The following is a 24,870-nucleotide window of genomic DNA, read 5'->3' as shown; positions in this document are numbered from 1 at the left end:
TAATAACAGTACAGAAAATATAATTTAAATAAACATTCCCATAGAGCAAGATTTAAAGAAATTAAACTCACATTGATAAAGGCATAATTCAGTGATTTTTTTCACTGTTCTTTAAACAGAACAACTTAATTTTACCGATTCTCCTCCCCTTCCCTGTTCTTCCAGGTTTCAGTAAAATGTTTCTTTCTACCTCAATCAAAATGCTGACTATACTGGGATTTAGAGTTAGAATGCTTCCCAATTGTTTTTCCTTAGCTGCTGTAACATAGCAACTTAGTTGGGCAAATAGACCTGTTGTCATTCCACAAGAATTGCAGATGACAGCCACAAGAATTCAGAGGCAGTTAGATAGTTCAGTGGTGAGAGTGCAGGGAGTTAGGAAGATCCAACTTAAAATCCACCCTCAGACACTTCACCTCTGCCTACCTCAGTTTTCCTCATCTCTACAATGGGGATAATGCCTCCCAGGGTCATATGAAATAATATTTGTGAAGTGCTTAAAACTCTATATAGATTTTTGCTATTGTTATTTATACAGCTAATTAATAAGCTAGCCTTGGGATAGCTCTTGTAATTTCTGTGTAATCTTCTGTGTTAGCTTTCTATCAGACAAGATTCTCTGCCAGGTGATATTCTTCCCAATCAGGAAGGAGGCAGTAATTTTACTCACTTAAAGGAAGGAGAAAGCTTCCCATTTTCCAGATAGTTGCTATCTATGGTGTTTCATGATTAATGTCAATACAATGGGCTCCTTTAACAAGGAGAAACCTGTCTTCCACACAGAATTTGGAGACCTTTTTTTTTTCTTTTTGGAGGGCAATTGGGGTTAAGTGACTTGCCCAAAGTCATATGGCTAGTAAGTGTGTCAAGTGTCTGAGGTCAGATTTGAACTCAGGTCCTCCTGACTCCATGGCCAGTGCTCTATTCACTGCGACACATAGCCACCCCCAGAATTTGGAGAGTTTTAAAAGTCTGAACTTTGATCCAAAACTTCTTTTTAGAAAAAAGAATCACATACAAAAATATTTATAAGTAGCTCTATTTGTGGTGGCAAAGAATTAGAAATCAAGGGGATGCCCATCAATTGGGGAATGGCTAAACAAGTTGTGGTATATGAATGTAATGGAATACTGTTGTGCTGTAAGAAATGAGGAACAGATGGACTTCATAATAACTTGGAGACTTACATAAACTGATGCTGAGTAAGGAGAGCAGAACCAGGAGAACTTGGTACAATTACAGGCATATCGTATGTGTGACGACTAACTTTGATGGACTGGACTCCCCTCAGCAATACAAGGTTAGAAGACAACTCCAAAAGACTCATGGTGGAAATGACAAGGGGTGGGGGCATCAAGGAGTCTAGAGAATCCAGGAACCTCAATAACCAGAGTCCCTGGAAAACAGTCTGGAATGAATTCACAGACTCAAGCATTCTCTGAGTCAAGGTGGCAAAGAATTATTGTTACGCTACACATCGGGCAAGAGTTATAAGGGAACCTGAAAACTTAGAGGAGTACATACAGTTAAAGTTTTTATAGGATAATCTATAAGTAGAAGCTGTGCCAAATATGCTAATTAGGTGAGTTAGGGCAGGATTAGGGAGGAGTTAAGGAGTAACCAGTTCTTAAAGGAACATGCACTTTTAATATCTACTGCCCAGGCTTATTGCCCAGAATTCACCAGGAAATAGCCCAAGGGGCAGGGGGAGGCTACATGGAGGTGTGGTTTTAGGTTTGAAATGTCACTAAGTCAGCTAGCGGTCAGGGCTGACCAAGCTATAGCAGCAAGCACCCCAGCATTCCCAGGGTGGCTGCCACCACAGGTTCTTGGATCTGCTTTGATAAAGGAAAGCAACTCAAAATGGGTTAACAAGCTTGCTTTAATCAGTCAAATATGTATCATTACCTAGTTCAGGGGAAAAAGGTCAGCATCCCAAACTTCAGAATATACAGAATTATCAAGACGGAGAAACAGATCAAGTAGACAGTTTCCAAACTGTCCAACCATTACATCCATACCCAATCAACATCTGGGTTTCAACATCTGGGTTTTTCAAAGCCGAGGGGGGCCTCTCAACAACGGCTTCCCAGAATCCAGATCAAATCACAGAACACTTCTCAAAGTGAGTCCCAAAACAAAGCTACACATCAGGGCTTATATAGCCTTCTCCTGGCTCAGAGAATGTAACAACCTTCTGGACCCACTGGCCAATCAAGAAGTATCTACTGAAAAACAAGCCTCTCTCCCCAGGCTTCTGGTGCACTTTAGCCTAGGGGCAGGGAAGATCTTAAAAATTTACAGTCCCATTACACAAGCTGCCCCCCATCCATGTCGTGTTTGACAAGATGGATGTTGGGAGTATATATGTATATGTCCCAAGCTAATGAGCTAGGGAATATACATGTGACTGAGTCTAAGATATATATGATAGATATGACCCAGTACACAGCTGCTTCATTCAGCCAGTACATAGTTGGGTCAAACTACTAAATTCTATAGGTGCAGCTGGCCACTGTAACAGGAAGAGAGATAAGTATTTTGCTAGGGCATGCTGCCTTTGAGCTAGAGAGACAGTGGGTTTTTGTTGTTTTTTGTTTTGCTTTTTGGAGGGCAGTTGGGGTTAAGTGACTTGCCCAAGGTCACACCGCTAATTTTTGTGTTAAGTGTCTGAGGTCAGATTTGAACTCAGGTCCTCCTGACTCCAGGGCCGATGCTCTATTCACTGGAGACAGTGTTTTGAGGCTAGGGAGAAATGTGATTTTGGAACTGGATGTGATTTTACAAACTGGGGTTCAAGCACAGGCACCCAAGCGCCCCATCAGAAAGGGATATTCACATCCAGAGAAAGAACTACAGAGTCCAAATGCACATTGAAGCAAACTACTTGCTCTCTCTCTTTTGTATTGTGTTTTGTTTTGTTTTTCTCACCATTCACCCCATTGGTTATAATCCGTCTTTACAACTTGACTAATGTTCAATGTGGAGGTATTTGTAGATCCTATATTTGATTACATGCCACCATGGGGGGAAGAGGGAGGGAGGAGGAAGAGAAGGGGAGAAAATTTGGAACTCAAGGGATTATGGGACTGAATGTTGTAAACTAAAAGCAAATACATTTAAATTTAAAAAAGAGAGAGAATCATATAGAAACCAAACCAAATATAAAACTTGAACAGAATATCTAAACACATAGAAAGGGCTTATAAACATGGGACAGCATTTCCCCCCACTGAAGGCAACACTGACAGATCTTTCAGCCCCCCAGAGTTGCCCTCAGGGCCCCTGGTTCCTAATTCCTTGGCCCTCCAGCCCCAAGCCTCCAGCTTCCAGCTCACCCACCTTCTCTATGGTCAACTTTGCTTTTTGGTCCATCCCACCTGTTACTTTGTGTCACCAAAAGTTTTTTTCCCAGGACAGCTGAGAAGGCCCTAGAGGGAATCAGAAAAGAGAAACCATTAGAAACCTGATGCTATCAGCTGACTGACCTGTCACCTTGGAGCCAGGCTTGGGGGTGGATTGGAAGGTTGGGAGGGTAGGATTGAAATAGGAAGAACCTGGCAGGACTGTTATTTTAAGGCAAGTGGAGAACAGCTGTTTTCAGTCTCCATGGGAGACTCAACAAGAGGGAAAAGGGTTTAGGATAAAGATAGATAAAGGACTGAAGTTGGACTTGAGAAAGGACTTCCTGGCAGAAGAGATTTTTAAGGAGAGCCAGAGGTGACCAAGGAAGACTGTCAGAGAGCTTTCACTGCAGTTGAAATAGACCATCAGCTCCCTCACCCTCAATCAGAATGTGCTGATCAATTAAATATGTTCTTATTGATATAGAGGCAAGAGGATGAGCCAGGTGACATTAGAGGTTCCTTCTGGCCAGAGAAGCCTGGGAGGGTGATGGTGACACAGGGATGATCCATTTAAAAGAAGACTCCATTCTTTTACCCTGCCTGGCTCAGGAGAAGGGCTGTTGTCAAGGTGTCTTCAATTAAATTTGACTTAATTTCTGTTCAGTTCAATTTGACACAGAATAAACTTTTATGTGAAGACCATTGTGAGACGTGTTGGGTGAGCAGCAGGTCACACAGTCATACAGATATGAAAAATCAAGTAATCCCTGACCTGCTGGAGCTTGTGGTCCAAGGGGAGGTAGGGATGTGACATGTATACAAGTAAGGATGGTTTGATACAAGGTAGACTGGGAAGGGAACAGAGCGAATGGCAGAATCAGAATTCTGAAAGAGCTCAGCGGGCTGGATTGGTGACCTGAATCTGATAAAATGAAAAGCGGCTGGGATCAGTGTGAAGTTCTTCCCCCAGAAGCTCACTTATACCGGTACAAAGTGATGGAAATATGACTAGAAAGTAGTTCAAATGAAAAGGACTTGGGTGTCTGAGTGGCCAGCAAGCGTGATATATGCCATGATATGACATGACATGACTAATATAATATGATTCAATATGACATGATACAATACAATACAATATAATATAACATAACATGATACAAGATGACATAACATAATATAGTACAATATTATGTAATATAATGACATGGGATAACAATATAATAACAATATAACATAAACTGAGGCAAACAAGGTGAAGTGACTTGTCCAGGGTCACACAACTAGTATGTGTCTGAGGCCAGATTTGAACTTGGGAAGATGAGTCTTCCTGACTCCAGACCTAGCACTCTATCCACTGTGCCACCTAGCTGTCTCAGCTACTGGAGCTTAATAGCTCCACCCAGTGACTGGGAGTGGTAGTCTGGCCATCTCTAGCACTGAGGGGTTCCTCTTCTTTGACACCTCTTTCCTTTCCCGCCACAGATAAAGCAGTGAAATTTATCAACAAACCAGCATCACCTCCTGAGGTCATTGTCAGCCCTGGGGGGAAACTGGAGTTGGCCTGTGAGGTATCTGAGGCTGGTGGGACTGTGGTATGGAAAAAGGAGCAGAAAGAGGTGAAGAAGGACCAGAGGACAGAGATCCACACCCAGGGCACTCGGCGGACCCTCATCCTTCACCGGATGACCCACAGTGACCAGGGCACTTACAGCTGCCATGCTGAGGATGACCACGTCACTTTCCACGTCCGAGTCCAAGGTAAGAGGAGACAGAAAAGGTCCTTAGAGGTCAAGGGAGGTGGTGGGCCAAGGGTCCAGTCCACTACTCTTCCTTCCCTTCTGGGAAAGGATCAATCACTTAATCAATAAGCATTGATCAAGCCTTTACTATGAACTAGAGGTGGTGTGATCCAATAGAGAACTAGCCTTGAAGCCAGGATGATCTAAGTTTGAATCTCACCTCTGATGCATGCTGGCTGTGTGATCCCGGCCAAATTGCCTAAGCCCTCGGGACTCTGTCAGATCTCTGAAGACTGTAAGGCACAGAGAAGGCCCTGGACTATACTGCAGTTTCCTCATTTGAGAAAGTCTCCATATCAAAAAATAAAATCAAACATCAAAAGAGTTAATATAGATAGAGTACTTTATAAACTTTATTGCTGTTATAATGGTGATTATTATTAATCACAGGTCCCAACTCTGTTACTCTCCCCTCACTATGTGCCAGGTTCTGAGGATACAATGGAAAAAAACAAAAATAATTCCTGCCCTCAAGATGCTTACATTCTAATGAAAAAGTCTAGATAGGCTTCATTTTGGGCAGGTGTCCTACTAAAATCTAAACCTCTTCTCCACCAGTTCTTGCTTTCTTAGTCTGTTGCCCCCTGGGTCAAATCAGTACTGGGGCTGAAAGCAGAGAAACCAGCTCTTCCTAAGAGTAATCAAGCAGGCAATGGACAGATAAGCATGTGAATAGATAGGAGCAGTGGTGGGGTAGGCTGGACGTTAGCTTCCTCTGCAGTGTCTAATGTCTTTCCTGTCCCTGGCATCTCATAAAGCCTACAACTTTAGGAGAAGCTGCTTCCTTTCCAGCCCTCAAGGAAACCCCACTCTGAATTGGGGGAGAGAGGGTAAAGCAAGGGGATTCCATTGCAGTGGGAGACTCACTATGCCAGGGGTCCTGTTAGACCCTTTGTTCATGCACAACTATTTAAAGTCACTCAAACCTCTGCCTCTGACCACAAGTCACTTGTTTCTTTCCCCTCTCTGAATTTGTTTCCTCATCTACAGAATGAGGACATTGGTCACGAAGTTTCTTTCTGGCTTGGCATTTTATGTTCTGGGATCTAAGATTTCTTTCATCTCTGACAATTCTATGTGTTAAGATCCCTTCTTAGGTCTATTTACACCAAGTCTCTGTCTATCTCCATGATTCTTACCAATTATTGAAATCAGGATGTATGGAATGAAATGTTTCCTGCATGTGCAGACCTAAGGATATAAGGAAGAGCCTATGAGTTCTAAAAAGTGGATGATGTTATAGGGAGAAGAACTGGGAGGCCCACGCTTCTCTATTTCCCCCTTTCCCACCCTTGAGCAGGGTTTGGGAGCAGAAGGGGCTGGGGCAATCTGCTGGATCTTATTGGAAAAGGTCATAAGACATGAGTGATGTAGGGGGCAGGGGCACAGGCAGAAGTCTGAACTTGACCTGGTCTCAGGCCATTTAGTAACGTTACCTCTTTTCCTTCCCAACCCCCTACCCTAGAACCCTCATCAGTATTTGCCAAGGAGCAGCAGACACAGAACAGGGTGCAGGTGGTGTCTGGGGAAAGTGCTACCCTGAGCTGTGAGGTGTCTCAGTACCAGACAGATGTTACATGGTACAAGGATGGGAAGAAGCTGAGCCCCAGCCAGAAGGTGCATGTGGAGGCCAAGGGTCAGAGCCGGCAGCTGGTGGTGAAACAGGTGGGGAAGGCCGATGCTGGGGAGTACACCTGTGAGGCCAGCGGCCAGAAGGTCACCTTCCACCTCAGCATCAAAGGTAAGTGGCCTTTTGGAGTGGGAGGGTGTCTCATAGGGCTCGTGTTGGTGATGGCAACAGTGGGAGATAGATAACCTGGAAACTTTGGGGCTGCTCATAGCCTCTGCCAGGTCCAACACCCTCATTTTATAGATGAGGAAACTGAATCTTAGAAAAGGTAAGTGACTTGTCCAAGGCCACAAAGCCAGTACATATCAGAAGCAGGATTTGAACTCTGGCTGTTCCTGACTTAAAGCTCAGCATTGTTTCCACTTCCCCATTTAACTATATTTTCATCCTGGGTACTTCTCTTGCCCTTCCCAAGTCAGGCATTTAACCCATATTTTTGGTCTTTTTAAGAGGGGGAAGGCAAGGTCACACAGCTAGTAAGTGTTAAGTGTCTGGGGCCAGATTTGAATTCAGGTCCTTCTAAATCCAGGGCCTGTGCTCTATTCACTGCACCACCTAGCTGCCCCCATTTAACCCATTATTAACATAACCAGGAGCCTCTCTACCCTTTCACGTAAAAGAAACCAGGAAGATAGTTTAGAGAGTCTTTGCCTTATGGAATAAATTTATTCGAGCAAAGTGGATTCATTCTATGGGAGTGGAGCCAATTTTCTTATTGCCTCCCATTATAAAATCAGATGTGTTCCTGCAGCAATGAAAAAAGAAGTCATTTGAAACTTTCCATGAGGAAGGAACTGAAACAATATGTAGTCCTGTATCACTATGTTTAACCAGGACCTGGCATCCTTTCCTGCCCATAGTAGGTGTCTAGTATGTGTTTATTCTTGTGGATTGAATTACAGTTCATCCCTTTCCCAGAATCTGTGGCGGTGTTTGCCAAGGAGCAGCAGACACAGAACAAGGTGGAGGCTGTGGCCGGTAGCAGCGCCACCCTGAGCTGTGAGATGGCCCAGGCCCAAACAGAGGTGACCTGGTACAAGGATGGGAAGAAGCTGAGCCCTAGCCAGAAGGTACACGTGGAGGCCAAGGGCAAGGGCCGGCAGCTGGTAGTGCAGCAGGCAGGGAAGGCAGATGCTGGGGAGTACACCTGTGAGGCCGGGGGCCAGAAGGTCACCTTCCATCTGGATGTCAAAGGTCAGCCACCCTCGGGGAGAGGGACTGGAATAATGTGTTCTGATTCAGGTGTGAGAATGTGTGTGTGTGTGTGTGTGTGTGTGTGTGTGTGTGTGTGTGTGTGTATACAGTTCTACACTAAGACTTTTAGAATATGCTGTGTATCTTAATGTATGTCATCAGTAGCCATTTTTTGCCTATCATGTTTCTTTAGTTTATCAACTGCACAAAGACTTTTGAAACACCCTGTTTATTCCATGTGATGAAATCTAGGAATCAAAGAAGGGAAGGTATGCTAGAGAGATATTGGTATGAATATCTATATCTAAATATCTATGATGACAGAAGCAGGAATACTATTGTTATCAGAGTGTGCTACAGACCAGTGCTTCTTAAACTATGGGCTGGAGTCATGAAAAATTTGGCAACAGTAAAAGGTTTCTCAACATGCGGCAACCAAAAATTAGTTAAAAATCAGATGTGTAATTAATCTGAGGTATTTCTAGCAGCAGTTGCCCCTATTTCATTGCACAACTGACTGTAGCCTTGATTCTGAACACAAAGCATGTGCACTTTGCACTGCACATGCCCTCGGGCCATGCAACGCCAACAAATGCTGCTAAAAACATGAAAAGGGGTGGAAAGGGGGCTTGTGTGGAAAAAGTTTAAGAAGCCCTGCTATAGCCCACCTATAGACATGTTATAAAAATCATGGAATACTTCAGTTATCCAGATATCTAATGGAGCTCCCTGTCTGCTAGAAGAAGAGGAGCTGTTATTTATTGAAAATTTCTTCTTTCAAAGGTAGAAGAACTACCTTTCAAGGGGTAACTCTACTCTGGATCTGAGTGAGGTGGAAATGATGGGAAACTTGGGGAAAGTGACCATTCCCTCTTAGAATCCATGAGAGAGCAGGAAGGAAAGCCGGACAGAATGTGATGTGAACTCCAGATTTTAGGAGAGCGGATTTCAAAGGGTTTAGAGGAAGTATCCCATGATTGAGATGCTGTAGGAGAAGTCAGCCCAGGAGAGATGAGAAGCCTTCAAGAGCAAAACTCTGGAGACACAGAAATACTTGAAATGAAGAAGAAAAGGGGAGTCGTCAGTCAGCCAATAAGCACTTATTTTATATTTATATAATAAATATTTATCTGGTAAACATCTACTATGTGCCAGTCACTATGCTAAACACTGAAGGAGCTAATGTGGCCGCCCAGCAAGCTCTCCAAACACCTTAGGTGATAAGAACCCATATGTGAAATATGGAGGCAAAGGCTTGTAATAAAGGATACCTAGAGAATATTACTTTAAGAACTGTGTGCTAAAGCTCACGATAAGGTTTATAAAAAATTTACAATCTTAACTTTCAGTTCCTAATTCTCTACCGCCCTCCACTTTCTCCCCTACCTATTGAGAAGGCAAGAAATATGAGACCCGCTACTTATATGAAGTCATGCAAAATATTTCCACATTAGCCCATGTGTTGGGGATGGGGAGCAAGAAAAAGTGGAAAAATATGCTTCAGTCTGCCCTCAGAGTTCATCATTTGTCTCTCTGGAGGTGAATAGTATTTGCTCACAATGAATTAAAGTTGATGAGGAACACTAAGGACAAAATAAAGGATTTGGGGGGTTTTGTTGTTGTTTTTAGCTGCTCTGTGGAAAAGAGGAGGCTTCTGGGGGTAGGGGTAAAAACTGACAACAGATAGAAGTCAGGGCAGCTCAAATTTTATTTTGTTTCACTTTTCTCTGCCAAGTAGATTGTCCTTTGAACTGGAAAGGACAGAGCAAAAGTGGCTGATGGAGAGATAATAAAGAAACAAATAATCAAATAAGTAAAAGCAAATAAAGTAAATAAAGAAACAGAAAGAGAGCATGTGTCTGCCTCTAACGAGTTCAAATCACCTGGACCAGGTGAAATACTTTTTCTGGTACTGAAACATCTGGCAGATTTGATTGATGACCTGCCATTAATGACATCTGAAAGATTGTGGAAAATAGGAAAGGGACTGGAGAAGGGCTAGATGAGGGAAAATGGGAATTTTGGCAAAGCTTTTGATAAAGTATCTCTTGATATTCTGCGTAAAAGATGGAGAGATGGGGGTTAGTTGTTAGTACAAAAAATGGAGACAAATCTGGTTAAATGGCAAGACCCCAAGAGTAGCCAATATTGATTGAATATCTCTTGGGGAAGAGGTATCCAGTGGAGTGTGCCAGTGACCTGTGTTTGGCTCTGAAGTGTTTAATATTTTTATTTATGACTTAGATAAGAGCACTGATAGCATGCTTATCAAATTTTCAGATAAAATCTGGCAGAGATAGTGAACACATAGGATGACCAAGTCAGGGTCCAAAAAGATTCTGATAGACTAGAATCATGGGCTAAATCTAGTATGATGTAATTTAGTCATGTAAATGGGAGTTTGGGGAGGCATGGGGGATGGAGAGGGGAGAGAAGTTTGGGGGGGAAAATGATCTAGGGATTTTGATGGACTGAGATCTCATTAGGAGTCAACCAACAGTATCACATGGGCAGCCCAAAAAAGCTAACTCAATCTTGGGCTGTGTTAAGAACAAAATAATTCTCAAAAATAAGGAGGTGGTAGTTTTTCTATGTCCCACCCTAGAATATTGCATTCAGTTCAAGGCATCACATTTTAGGAAATATAAAAATAGAAGGAATCCATAGGAGACAACTAGGATGGTGAATGGCCTTGAGTTCATTCCACATGAAGACTGGCTGGAGGAATTGTGGATATTTAGCTTGGGAAAGAGAAAAATCAGGAGGAATAAGATCATTGTCTTTGACCATGAAGTGGGAGAAGAAATAGGCATGTTCTGTTTGGGCCCAGAGGACAGAACCAGAGACAATGAATGGAAGTCGCAAAGAGATAAATTAGAGTTTGACATAAAGGACCAGTTTCTGAGGACTAGAGTTATCCAAAAGTGGAGGGCTCCATCTTGGGGAGTTGTGGGTTCCTTCTCGTTGGAGGTCTTCAAGCAAAGGTGGGGTGATGACTTCTTGGTTATGTTGCAGCAGGGATTATTTTTTAAGTCCAGGTTGTACTAGATGGTGTAATGTTAATGGGATGTAAGATCTTCCCCACCCATTAATAGGCCACATGAGGAGCCCATTAAGGGAAGCTTGCTTAGGGGAAGCTTGTAGGAAGGCTTTCATACCTTTTTGCTAATTTCTAATTAAGCACTGAGTCAGGAGGGCTGTGATGATTTCTGGTTCTGAGAAGTGTATATATACTCTGAGTTGGTATTTTGCTTTGGGGGCTCGCTTAGGAGAAGGATCTTGTGATTCTCTGATTGAGATTCTGAGTGGTCTTATGTTTATAGTTCCCTGACTGCTCAGATGTAAAGGCTCTCTCTATCTAGGGATGTATGTAAAATGCACAGTTGATTCAGGCAGAGTCCTGTCTGTTGGTCTTTATTTCTCTGCTTGTATTTTCTCTGAAGTTCAGGGTGCTGACTTTTCCCCTGAACCAATGAATGTGGTTAAAAAAAGATCGTTGACCTTTTGAACAGCTCTCTTTCCTAGTAAAGCAGATCTAAGAACCTGTACTAGCTGCCCTCCTGGGTGTGCCAGTGTGGGTGCCACTAGAGATGGTCTCTGTGGTCCTTTCTGTCTCTGACATCCCATAATTCTGCGATTTATAGCTCTGGATTTCTTCTTATTCTCATCCTACTAATCTTAGGAAATTCTCCTGCCTAGGGAGTCCCCTTGATCCTACTCTCGGAGTTTCTAGAAAGAGTTTTCTCTTTTCTTTTTTCATGTAAATATTCACTGTCAGTAGAGCAGGGCTATAGTATCACACTTCATCAGAAGCTGTCAACCAGGGCACTCTGGCCTGATTGTTATTTCCAAAAATTTCAGTTTCTGTAAAGTGAACCAATTTCCTGTGTGGTGGGTTCTCGACTCTCGTGTTCATCCTTTTTCCAGAGTCTGTGGCAGTGTTTGCCAAGGAGCAGCAGACAAAGAACGAAGTACAGGCCGTGGCTGGTGGTAGCGCCACCCTGAGCTGTGAGGTGGCCGAGGCCCAGACAGAGGTGACCTGGTACAAGGATGGGAAGAAAGTGAGCGCCAGCCAGAAAATACACCTGGAAGCCAAGGGTCGGGGCCGGCAGCTGGTGGTGAAGCAGGTGGGGAAGGAGGATTCTGGGGAGTACACCTGTGAGGCTGGGTGCCAGAAGGTCACCTTCCATCTGGATGTCAAAGGTCAGTTGCCTGGGGTAGAAGGTGAAAATGTCTTCTGATTCAGAGGAGTGTGTGTGTGTGTGTGTGTGTGTGTGTGTGTGTGTCTGACAGACGGACAGACAAAGAGAAGCAGAGAGAGGCAGCGATAGAAAGACAGAAACAGGTGCTGTGAGAAGATTCAGAGGCTCCCTGTGCCTCAGTGTCATCTGATTGACATAACACCTTGTCAGGTATTACAGATAACCCTGCCCCAGTATCCCTAGTCTTTCTCTGCCATTGTCTAGAAAGCTCTGATTCCATGGGGAAAAGGAGCCATAGACCAAATGAGGGCTTATTCTAGAGTCAAATTTTTTTATTGGCCCTCACGTCTAATAAACCAGAAAAATATAGCAGCAGAGACTTTGGACTTTATGGAGCTGATGTGTGCAAGCAAGGAAGGGGTCATTCTATAAAGTATATCAAATTGTTCTGCTTTCTCCCATTAGAAAATTGGATGTGTGTTATCACACCAAAAACAGCAACAGCAATCCCTAGTCCTTTGTCTTCGAACTCTTTATAAGAAATTAAGACAGTATTCTATTCTGCAGCATGTTGGGTATTATAGTATGACAATGATGGTCTGCCTACTAAGGGTAATCACAAATTTGTAGAATGTCAGAACTTCAAGGGGTCATATGATAGTGAATCTTGAGAGAAGTTAAGTGACTTGCCCAGGGTCACATAGCTAGCAAGTGTCTGAGGCTAGATTTGAACCCAGATCTTCCTGACTCCAGGCCCTTCATTCTAGGCACTATGCCACCTGGATACCTATAATATAGTATATAGGATCTCAGAAGTGAGAAGGTTTAAAGTGGTTCAGCCTCCTAATTTTACAAAGGAGAAAACTTAGTAATTGCATCTCTTGGCCGTTTACCATTCTCTCAAGTTATTTCTTAGAGCTTTGTAGTATACGCCCTGGAATTTCTTTACACCAGCCCTTGGGACAATCTCGCACATCAGAAGGTTCCCCTGACTTGACTCTTGAGGCTCCTAGCTCTCACCTCTTTCTTCTTCTGTCAGAATAACTGCCCTGTCTGAGAGAGCAGAGCTGTAGTCTCACACTGCAACAGAAGGTGCCAGGATCTCATATCAGGGTACTCCAACGAGAAAATTACTGACCTCCAAAGCTTTACTTTCTGGAAGATGACACATTGACTGTGATGCATCTTTGACCTTATGTGTTCATCTCTTTCTCAGAATCTGTGGCAGTGTTTTCCAAGAAGCAGCAGACACAGAACAAGGTGGAGGCTGTGGCTGGTGGCAGCGCCACCCTGAGCTGTGAGGTGACTGAGACTCAGACAGAAGTGACCTGGTACAAGGATGGGAAGAAAGTGAGCTCCAGCCAGAAGGTGCATGTGGAGGCCAAGGGCAAGGGCCGGCAGCTGGTGGTGCAGCAGGCAGGGAAGGCCGATGCTGGGGAGTACACCTGTGAGGCCGGGGGCCAGAAGGTCACCTTCCATCTGGATGTCAAAGGTCAGTCACCTTGAGTCTGAGGAATCATAATGCTTTCTGATTCAACTGTGCTTATAGATGTGTGCATACGTGTGCAGGTGTTTATATGTATGTACACATGTGAATTTAACCTAGAGGAAACTCTGAGGCTGTTTATTGTTCTTCATCTGTGTTTTTCTTGACCTCTCTCAAGTCATTCAGTCTGTTATTTTTCCTCATTGCTGACCTGGCTTTGATGCCATGGCTATGAAGAAATGGGATGGGAAGGACATAGGAACATACAAATAGAGTTAGAAGGAACCTCAGAGGCCACTGAGTCCAGGCCCTCCAAGGTGTAGATGAGTTAAGTGAGGTAGGGTCACACACGGCCAGTAAGTGTCTGAGGCTGGATTTGAACCCATGTCTCCCTGACTCCAAATCTAGTACACTATCTCCTTTACCATGCTGCATCCCATACAGGTCATAGGACTAGAGGGGACCACATTCTAAAATAAAAGGCATCACTTGTTATAGCCTGAATGCAGAACTAAATGGCATAACGTACACACATTCTCTGCTTTTTGGGACAATTGTGGCCAAACAAATTGTAGTCTTTCTATAAAACAAATTCCGTTTTCCTAACAACACCCAATAAATCAAACAAGTGCATACACAAACACACACACAAGCCCATTGAATAAGGCTTTTGGTAATAAGGGAATCAAAATGACAACCAATCCTATGACATTCTGAGCATCATAGAACCCCTGTGACTTTTTGAGACTGGATGTGGGGATACAGTGTGATCCATAAAAGGAATTTTACATACTGTCTAGTCCACACTCTCTCCCCCTCACTGTTTGACCTTGACTATTAGGACCCCCGCCCTTTCAACATTTTTAGAATTTTGTAGTGAATTTGTGGCTCTGGAATCCCCCCTATATTCCTGCTCCCAACCCATCGGAGATTCCCGCTGCATTGGCAGATCTCTCCAATGGTGTCCTTGAAGTTCTAGGATCCCAGGATCATAGGTTTAGAACCAGAAGGGACCATAGAGGTCGGCTCATCCATGTTACAGATGAGGGAGCCCAGATCCAGGCAAGGTTAAGTGACTTGTTTAAGGTTATGCAGGTAATAAGTTACAGAGGGGAGGTCTGAACCCAGGTTGTCTGACCTGAGGACTAGGGTCCTTCCCACTGCCCCATTGCCTCCTCTTTGAAACTGTGTGTTCATTCCTTCCCCAGAATCAGTGGAAGTATTTGCCAAGGGACAGAAAACTCAGAACAAGGTGGAGACCGTGTCTGGTAGCAGCGCCACCCTGAGCTGTGAGCTGGCCCAGGCCCAGACAGAGGTGACCTGGTACAAGGATGGGAAGAAACTGAGCCCCAGCCAGAAGGTGCATGTGGAGGCCAAGGGCAAGGGCCGGCAGCTGGTGGTGCAGCAGGCAGGGAAGGCAGATGCTGGGGAGTACACCTGTGAGGCCGGGGGCCAGAAGGTCACCTTCCGTCTGGATGTCAAAGGTCAGTTCTAGGTGTTGGGAAGCAGAATGCCTTCTGATTGTGTGTGTGTGTGTGTGTGTGTGTGTGTGTGTAAGAGAGAGAGAGAGAGAGAGAGAGAGAGAGAGAGAGAGAGAACGAGAGCGAGACTGTACTTGGTACTTAATCTCTGCTCTTCAGGCTTTGGTTTTTGTGAAGTGAAGAATCCAAACTGCAAACCTCAACCTCAGTTTCCTTCTCTGTAAAATGGGGATAATAATGGCATCTGCCTCGTGGGGTTGTTGTGAAAATCAAATGACACAACATGCGTGAAGTGTTTTGCAAATATTAATGTGCTGTGTAATTGTTAGTTACTATTACTATTATCTCTAAGGTGTCTTCCAGATCAAAATCCTGTCATCACCTGGGACCCCATATCCTGCATTGATTCTGGGCTCAAACTGATCAGGCCTAATCCTAGAGGTGTAATCAAGAGTTCCCTGGGTCCTCTCAGCCCGGCTGAGCTGCAGGCCTACCTTCCCTGGGGTGTTGCCTTTCAATGCTTCCAAACAAAGGGACATACTGTATAATCTCCTCAAACTGATGAAGGAATTCATGAAATAGATATAGGGCTCTCTACCAATCCCACTGACAGTATAAATACTTGTTAGTCTATACTTCAGTTTCATCTTTCTTATTGTTTTCATGCGAAATAAATTAAGGAAAGGGAAGTATGCTTTGCCTTTTGGAACAGATAGATGTGTTCAAGCAACATTGAAGGCTTCTGATAAGAAGAATCCTGTTTAAGTATCTAGGTTTTGTGACTGATAGAATGCTGGAACTGGGGTCAGGAAGAGCTGAGTTCAAATTCAGAGTCATAGTTATATGACTCTGGGCAAATTACTTAATCAGCCTCAGTTTCTTTATTTGTAAAATGTGGATGATAACAGCACCTGCCTCCCCAGCGTGTTCTGAGGATAAAAATGAGACGATAAATGGATTGCTCTTTGTAAATCTTAAATTAAATAAATGCTAGCTATTATCATGTGGTTTATATGCTGGTGTGTGACACAGGTGACACTGGCATAGGACCACCCAGCATGGTGTGTCCACATGCTCTGTAAGTGAGGCAGAATTGCAGTAGCTCAGAAGAAATGTGAGATGCACACATTTAGAGACATCTCCCCCTCCAGATGTTCACATGGACTATTTGTGTCCTGCCTGTGGGAGAGCCTTCTCCATTTGGTTTTGGTCTGATCAGCCAGAGTGGGACAGGCTGCACCTTGATTGTGACATAGTGAAATCATTTTGGTCTTCTTTGAGAACAAAGGTCAACAACCAACCAACCAACCCACAGGGCATCATCATCTCACGCCTTGATTCTTACAGTAGCCTTTTGGTTGGTCTCTTTGCCTTAAGCCTCTCTCTTCTCTAATCCCTCTTCTATTCAGCTGACAAAGGGATCTTCTTAAAGCTGAAGTTCTACCATGTCATTTCCCTACTCAATAAGCTCCTGTGGCTCCCTATTGCCTCCAATCCTGTTTGGCTTTTCAAGCCCCTCACACCTTGGCCCCTTCATATCTTTCCAGTCTTCTTACACTCTAGTCCCTCCCCTCCATTTAATCTACAATGCAGTGAGGGACAGTGTTCTCCATGCTGTTCCATCAAGTACCACATTCTGTCTCCACCTCTGTGCTGCGTCACTGGTTCCCTCCCACATCTAGAATGTTCTCCCTCCCCATCTCTGCCTCCTGGTTTCCCTCATGTCCTTCAAGTCTCAGCTCAACATCTACTTTCCGCAAGAAGACAGTCTCAGCTCTAGTGCCTTCCCTCTAAGATGACCCCCATTTATGCTGTATGTATCTTGTTATATAACACAGTTATTCGCCCTTTGTCTCCCTCATTAGAACCCGAGCTCCTGAGGGCAGGGACTGTTTTTTTTTACCTTTCTTCATATACCCAGTGTTTAGTATGGTGCCCACGGCATGGTAAATGCACAATAGACCTTGTTGACACGACTTGATTATAAAATCAGACGTAAATAAATTTTCACAGCAGAAGAACAATACTTAGTTACCCTTAATTTAGAGCATTTGAGAAGAAAGGGCCAGAGAGAGCAGTCAGTTCCAAAGCATGCTGGGGGCAATGTTCTTTCTACTAAAAGTAGACATAGAATCATAAAATAAGAGAATGAGGAAGGACCGCAGAGAACATTTAATTCAATCACATTGTTTTACACAGAAGGAAACTGAGTAGTTGTACTGCAGAAAGTTCAACTCCTTTTTGCAGCTTTTTAAAGAGAAGTTTGTGGCTGTTTCCAGTCTTATGTATTCCTTTTGTGTTCCTCCCATCAGTCTGGAGGAAATTCTCCTAAATCAAGGAATGCCCTTGATCATGTTCTTACAATCAGTCTCCAGGGTTGCAGCAGAAGGAGGCATGAATTTGGACTCAAGAGGCATTGATTCAAATCCTGGCTTTTGTACTTACAAGCATCTCTGAGCCTTCATTTTCTCATCTGCAAAATGGGGTTGCAGTGGGGGTTTCATTAGGACAGTGCTTTCTAAACCCTAAAGTGCTGTGGAAATGAGAATGATCATCTTCTTTTTGCTTCCTTGTCTGCAAATAATAATAATCTGGTTCATAACTTATAGCCTCAATTTCTATAAAGGGTACCAGTGTCTAATATTGTACTCTGGCCTAAAAATTACTCACCTACAAAATGTCAGTTTTTGGAAAGTGAATTGGTGCTTGTGGGCTGTGTCTCTTACTCCTGTGTGTTTTGCCTTCCCTTTTCTAGAATCTGTGGTAGTGTTTGCCAAAGAACAGAAAACTCAGAGCAAGGTGGAGGCCGTGGCCGGTAGCAGCGCCACCCTGAGCTGTGAAGTGGCCGAGGCTCAGACAGAGGTGACCTGGTACAAGGATGGGAAGAAACTGAGTCCTAGCCAGAAGGTGCACGTGGAGGCCAAGGGCAAGGGCCGGCAGCTGGTGGTGCAGCAGGCAGGGAAGGCCGATGCTGGGGAGTACACCTGTGAGGCTGGGGGCCAGAAGGTCACCTTCCATCTGGATGTCAAAGGTCAGCAACTTTTCAGATTAGGAAAATCATAATGCTTTCTGGGGGAAGAGGAGGCATACCTGTAGGCATGAGCTGGAAGGTGTAACTATGGTCTAGGACCTCTGGGCCTGCTAATGTCTCTTCATCCTATGGTTTCTTCCCCTGTCCTATTGTGGCACAGTGGAAAGAACACACTGGATTTGCAATCAGAGGATGTGAGGTGAAATGTCAGCTGCGGTTCTTACTGCATCTACAACTTCAGTTATAGACCTGTCATTTGTCTGGACCTAGAACCTCAGTTTCCTCATCTGTACAATAAGAGAGTCAGACAGGGTGATCTTCAATGTTGTTTCTGGCTCTACATCCAGGAACCCTGATCAATAAATCATCTGTACTCTCCCTTCTGCTTGTCCTCTCTCACTGTCTCGAGGCTTCTGATATCTTGAATGTAGAAGCCTGGAAGGAACTGTAGACTAACTGAGGCCCAGGTCTAGACACACAATTGCTATAGTCTTCATGGAAAGGAAATCAGGAAAACAGAAGTAAATGCATCATTTGCTTAATGAATCAGTCAACAAACATTTATTAGGTGCTGTGTTCCAGGAACCATGCTAGGTACTAGGAAGATAGAAATGATCCCTGTCCTGTAGAAGCTTATATTCTGCCAGAGGAAGATTATATGTATAAAATTACATACACATATTAAAAAATCGATACACAATAGCTGGGGGCAGGGGGAGCAGAGCTACCAGTAGTTTATGGGGAGACATCAAGAAGAGCTTCACTTAGAGGGCAAGGATTGAACTGAATTTTCAAGAAAATGAGGGATTTTAAGGAGGGAGTGTGAGGAAGGAGAGCCTTTCGTGTTTGGGGGATAGAGAGCCAGATGAAAAGCATGGAGATGAGAGAGGACTGTCGAACGGATGAAGGGGAATGCCATAGAAAAGGTGGAAGAAATAGTCTGTGACCAGGGCATGCTAGAGGCAGCTCAAGCTGGCTTGTGAAAACCAGTCATTAAATTTTCAAGGTGAGCCTTTACACCTTGGAAATTGGCAATTACTACAAATCAGGACTTGATTTACCTTTTTGTTGATTTACAAGCCTATGCTTTTGATACTAATGCTGATGATACAGATTCAACTAAAAGTTGTATCATGTATCATCCATTTCTGTCCACAGAGAAGCCAGCTGTATTTCAACCACATCTCTAGCTGGGGCCAGGTTGTCAAGGGCTTTGAATGCTAGAAGAGTTTGTATTTTATTTCAGAGGTAATAGAGGACCACTGGAGTTTATTAAGTAGGGGAGTGACCTGGTCAGGCCTGTGCTTCAGGAAACTCTGTTTCAGAGCTATAAGGAGCATGCATTTGAAAGAGGGTCCCTGTGAGAGGGGATGAGGGCCTGGACCAAGCTGGTGGCTTGGAGAGCAGGAAGGAAGGGATGAATGGGAGCTGATGGTGTAGAAGTAAAATCAGTAAGAACTGGAAACTGATTAGATATGTGGGAAAGATGGGGTCAAGGAGAGTTGGAGGCATTCTCTAAAGTGAATCCATCTTTCCATTTGTCTCCTATGATTAAGTCAGTCACATATTCTGATTCTTCAAAATGAAACAGAAATAGAAATCCTTCAATTTCCTTAGGGCAGCCAGGTGGCTTAGGGGATAGGGTACCAGGACTGGAATCAGGAAGACTCATCTTCCTGAATGCAGATCTGGCCTCCGACAATTATGAGCTATGTGAGCCTGGACAATTTATTCATCCTATTTACCTCAGTTTCCTGGTCCATAAAATGAGCTGGAGAAGGAAATGACAAACCACTCCCATGTCTGTGCCAAGAAAACCCCAGATGGGGCCACCAAGAGTCAGACACAACTGAAAATCACTGAACAATAACAGATTTTCTTAGAAATCCTTTAAACTTTTTATTTTAAGGACAAGGTTAAGAGAGGAAATAGTCTTATAACATGCTAGGTGATGTTTCTGCTTATTAAAAGTAGACAGAATGTAGAATGTTAGAGCTTAGAACATAGAGCATTAAAAGTGACCTTAGAACATAACAGTGTTAGAATTGGAAAGGACATAAAAACATAGAACTTAGAATGTCAGAGCAGGGAGGGATTTTAGAATATGGGATGTTAGAGCTGGAAGTGATCATAGAACATGGAATGTTAGAGTCTAGGAGGGACCTCAGAACATACAATGTTAGATCTTGGAGGTGTATTTAAAAATAGAACTTAGAGGCAAGGACTTTGATCATTCAGTGAAACTCCCTCTCATTGTATGGAGTAGAGCACTTTATAGCTGTTGCTACTGGTCGTTCATTTTTCCTTTGAAACCTTTTTAGACTTCTGTAGTGGCTCTGGGATTCTCACTGTGTTCTTCCCACCAGCCTTTGGGAAAATTCATCACATCAGGGGGGTCTCTCTTATCCTACCCTTGTAGTACTTAGAACTTAACTCTTTCTTATGGCTTCTCCTATTTAAATACATCTATCAGACCCAGCTGTAATCTTACACTTCACCAGAGGGTGCCAGAATCTAACATCTGGCCTAAAAGTTACTCATTGAGTTTCTCGAAAGTGAATTGGTGCTTGTGGGCTGTGTCTCTTACTCCTGTGTGTTTTGCCTTCCCTTTTCTAGAATCTGTGGTAGTGTTTGCCAAGGAACAGAAAACTCAGAACAAGGTGGAGACCGTGGCAGGTAGCAGCGCCACCCTGAGCTGTGAGGTGACTGAGACTCAGACAGAGGTGACCTGGTACAAGGATGGGAAGAAGCTGAGCCCCAGCCAGAAGGTGCACGTGGAGGCCAAGGGCAAGGGCCGGCAGCTGGTAGTACAGCAGGCAGGGAAGGCTGATGCTGGGGAGTATACCTGTGAGGCCGGGGGCCAGAAGATCACCTTCCATCTGGATGTCAAAGGTCAGTTGTTGTGGAAGGAGGGAGAATTTTAATACATTCTGGTCCGTGTGTGTGTGTGTGTGTGTGTGTGTGTGTGAACAGACAGACAAGGAGAGAGACCGAGAGAGACAGAGAGAGACAGAGACGGAGAGAACCTCAAAATTTTGTATCTGGAGTTATTTGTATCCTCTCCTCACAGTGGTTTTTGGATCCCCTCCCCTGGCATTAAGTCTTTTATCAAATTCACTTTTCTCCTCCCCAGCCCTGGGCATTCCCATTTTACTATCTGGATTTCTCTGATATTCTTTCTGTGGGTGAATTAAGGTTCAGGCTCATAGACTAAGTGGGACCTATTCTGCATAGCACCTAGTAGAGGCTGGGCCCTCAGGTGCTAAGTGGTCATTATCCAGCACCTTCCAAAGCTCCATCTGGTCCTTTGTCACTGTGGCTAATGGGAGACTGGATTACAAAATGGATCCAAATGATCATTCAATCAGAAAGCATTTAAGTGTCTTCTGTATGCCAAGCATTGTGTTAAGACCTGGGGATATAAGGAAAAATAAACAATAAAAAAGAAAACCTGTTCCTGCCCTCAAGAAGCTTATATTCTAATGGGAGAAATGACATATACATAAATAGGCACATACAGGGTATGGAGTAGATAGCAACCTTTCACTTTTCCATGTGGGAATTCTATTTTTGGTGTGATAAATGCTTGGTCATTAGCCTTTCCATTCCTAGGGTGGTTGTCTCTGACCTCAGGCATGCTTCTGGGCTGCCATTATGTGCTCAGGATAAAGAACAACCCTTTAATATTGACTGGGGAGAACACTGAACCTGGTAAAATCTAGTCCACACCACCAAACATCTGCTATAAAATAGGCACTGCAGATAAAAAGACAAAAGAAAAAGCAATCTTAAGCTACGTTTCAAAGCCAAATGGAAGTGATTTTTGAATTCTTCGTGGTTTTGGATTTTCTGTGCTACTGTTATACTCCAGCAGTTTGGCTAAATTGCATTGTTTCAGTGGGAATAGACAAAACTAATATAAATTGTTTTTTAAAAATTGATGTGTTTCGGGAAAGTTGGAGAATTTTTGTAGAGTGAATCTGATTTTCTCCTTGAATTTTATTATAAAATTGGAGATGTGTTCCAACACATAAAAAGAACAAAAATTTTTGTGTAGGGACAAAAAGGTCAGCCCCAAGGCATGCTGACCATTATATTGAATGGTATAGCTCTCACCAAGAATTCCTATGTTCTCTAAGGGATTTTTAGGACTTACTATTTTTCAGAATTCTTAGTAGTTCCTGACTCAAGGCCCTCTGCCTTCTCCAAGAGCAAAAAGCATTTTCTTAACTCTCAGATCTTATCTCATAGACTCATGAAAATATGGAACCTCAGAATTCTTGGTTTTTGGGGCTTTTTTTTTTTTTGCTTTTTGGAGGGGACAAGGCAGGGCAGGTCAAGTCACTTAAGTGTCAAGTGTCTGAGGCCGGATTTGAACTCAGAACTTCCTGACTCCAGGGGCAGTGCTCTATGCACTGCGTCACCTACTCCCCCCAAGGAACCTCAGAATTCTAAGGGATCTCAGAGATCCTCAAGTCCAACCTATATATGAGGAGTCCCTTCAACATCCCTGCCATATATAATCATTTAAATTCTGCTTGGAGAGCACCATTGATTAAGTACCTCCTACCAGTTCTTTCCCCTTTGGGATAACTTTGATTGTTTAGGCAGTATCCCCACACTTTATACGAGGTGTTCCAAAAGTCTGAGTGCAGCTTTAACCTATTAAAGCTTAAAAAGCTATTGGAGCTTAGAATTGTCCACAACATTCACCCCTTGTTTAGTTCCGACCTCGAGGGTCTAGAATAGCCTGTCTGGTCCCTCTTCCACCTTTTAGTACTTAACATGAAGTGCCCTTAGTCTCCTCTTTTCCAAGCTAAATATCTCCTGTTTCTTTCCCCTAAATCCTTGAGTCCTCTCACCACCCTGGTTGTCCTCTAGTTTGTCAAGGTCCTTCTGCATTGAGGTACCCAGGGCCAGGTACTGCAGTCAGCGCAGTTGGTGGGCTAGCGAGCAGTGAGAATAACGAGACGGGGGTATAATCAATAGTCTGTTTATTACAGGACCATTTCATACAGATCCAAAGATGCAAGGAGCTCACAGAGTTTTTATGCCCCCCCCAAGAGAATGTAGACAATGTAGAAAGATCCTCCCTCAAAGGAATGCAGACAATGTAGAAGGACTCTCCCTTAATCTTGCTTACTATTTACCCTTGCTTAAGGTTAGTTATTTATTAGGGTATTATTCTAGGACCATATCCGAAGGCATAAACAAAAAGATTACACGCCCTCTTGCTTATCTGCCCTGTAACCTTTGCAGGTAACTGTATAGGGCAGGGAAATAAACCTCAAGGGACCCCAAAACGTCCTCCATAATACATACTCCTGCTTGTCTGCCCTGTAACCTTTAAGGTAATAATATAGGGGAGGGGAACATTTCATTAGCAAAGCCGAGAGACTTCTGAAAGTTCTCTACAGTCAGGATTTGCTAGAGGTAGCTTAAACTAATGCACACGGATTGTTGAATTTATATTATGAGTTTTTATACCTTCTTGTTGTTGTGGCTAACTCTTTCATGATGCCATTTGGGGTTTTCTTGGCAAAGATACTGAGGTGGTTTGCTATTTTCTTCTCATTTTACAGATGAGAAAACTGAGGCAAAAAAAAGTTAGGTGACTTACCCAGGACCATGCAGCTAGTGTCTGAGGTCATATTTGAACTCAGGTCTTCCTAACTCTAGGACTGGCACTCTATGCATTGAACCACCTAACTGCTCCTAAAAATTTACCCCTTGAGTGTGGGCAGATGCTTCAAATCAGGGCTTAATTTATTGTTTTGCTGATTTAAGAAAGCGAGGGGGAAAGTATTAATTAAGCAGATTAATCTTAAAAGTGTGTTCTGAACAGGTACAGGACAGGGAGCTCTAGCAAAATTTAGTGAAAACACTTGGGCATTTTAGGAGACTGACCACCCAGTGTGGGTTAGCAGTGTGACAGGGCAGCTTACAGAGCTAGTGCAAGCATAGGCTAGGGTCTATAATCAGGGAGATGACAATGTCCCAGTCCTCTGCCCTCAGGCTCCCCATGGAATGTAGTCTTGGGCAGAGAGTGGTGCTGGTCAATGTCAGTGGATGGTTTGGAGCCCCTCTTTTCTATAGCTATTTCCAACTAATGGATTTACGTTATAGTAAACCCCCTTTGTCATTTGAAGCCCTCTAGCCTGAAAATTTTAGACCCTAAGTCATTTGTTTCTGTAAAGTGAATCAAACTGTCCTGTGTTGTTCACTCCATTAAAAAAAACAAAACCTTTATAGGTGGACAATGGAGACATTCTTGAGCTCCTCAAGGTCTCTCATAAGAACTTTGGAATTGATTGTGTGACATGGGAGACTGGCCCAGGACGGCTCAGCATGGCATGCCCACATCGGAGAAGGTGCTGTGCTCTGTGAGCCAAGCAGAATTGAAACAATTCAAAGGAAATGCAGGATGTACACATGTAGAGTATCCCCCCCCCAGATATTCTCATGGGCTTTTTGCGCCCAGCCTGCGGTGGGCATTCTGAGCTTGTACTGGTCTGATTGGCCACAGTCAGACCCATTGAAACTTGACTGGCATGATGATGTCATTTTGGCCCTCTTTTAGTCCTCCTTCCAGAACGAAGGACAGCAACCAGACCAAAAAACAAAACAGAACTTGTTTGTTTAGTGTCCTGACAGTGGGTGGTATCCATGCTTATCTCACACTTATCTCCTTCATTTATTG

General features: G+C 43.6%; 1 protein-coding gene across 1 annotated transcript in view; it reads left to right on the top strand.

Moving 5' to 3' along the window:
* OBSCN (obscurin, cytoskeletal calmodulin and titin-interacting RhoGEF) overlaps positions 1-24,870 on the top strand; it is a 319,253-nt gene that overhangs the window by 39,403 nt on the left and 254,980 nt on the right. The window contains exons 9-16 of the mRNA XM_069095842.1: positions 4,830-5,105; positions 6,612-6,887; positions 7,695-7,970; positions 11,898-12,173; positions 13,389-13,664; positions 14,867-15,142; positions 17,895-18,170; positions 20,787-21,062. Of these exons, the coding sequence (XP_068951943.1) occupies positions 4,830-5,105; positions 6,612-6,887; positions 7,695-7,970; positions 11,898-12,173; positions 13,389-13,664; positions 14,867-15,142; positions 17,895-18,170; positions 20,787-21,062 (2,208 nt within the window). The remainder of the gene's footprint in view (positions 1-4,829; positions 5,106-6,611; positions 6,888-7,694; positions 7,971-11,897; positions 12,174-13,388; positions 13,665-14,866; positions 15,143-17,894; positions 18,171-20,786; positions 21,063-24,870) is intronic.

The sequence above is a fragment of the Petaurus breviceps genome, unplaced genomic scaffold (genome assembly GCF_028583685.1).
Source record: "Petaurus breviceps papuanus isolate PSGF00001 unplaced genomic scaffold, PetGlider_PUasm1.0 227, whole genome shotgun sequence".
Lineage (NCBI taxonomy): Eukaryota > Metazoa > Chordata > Mammalia > Diprotodontia > Petauridae > Petaurus > Petaurus breviceps.
The sequence above is the reverse complement of the archived record's forward strand: the minus strand, read 5'-3'. Positions and strand labels throughout refer to the sequence as shown.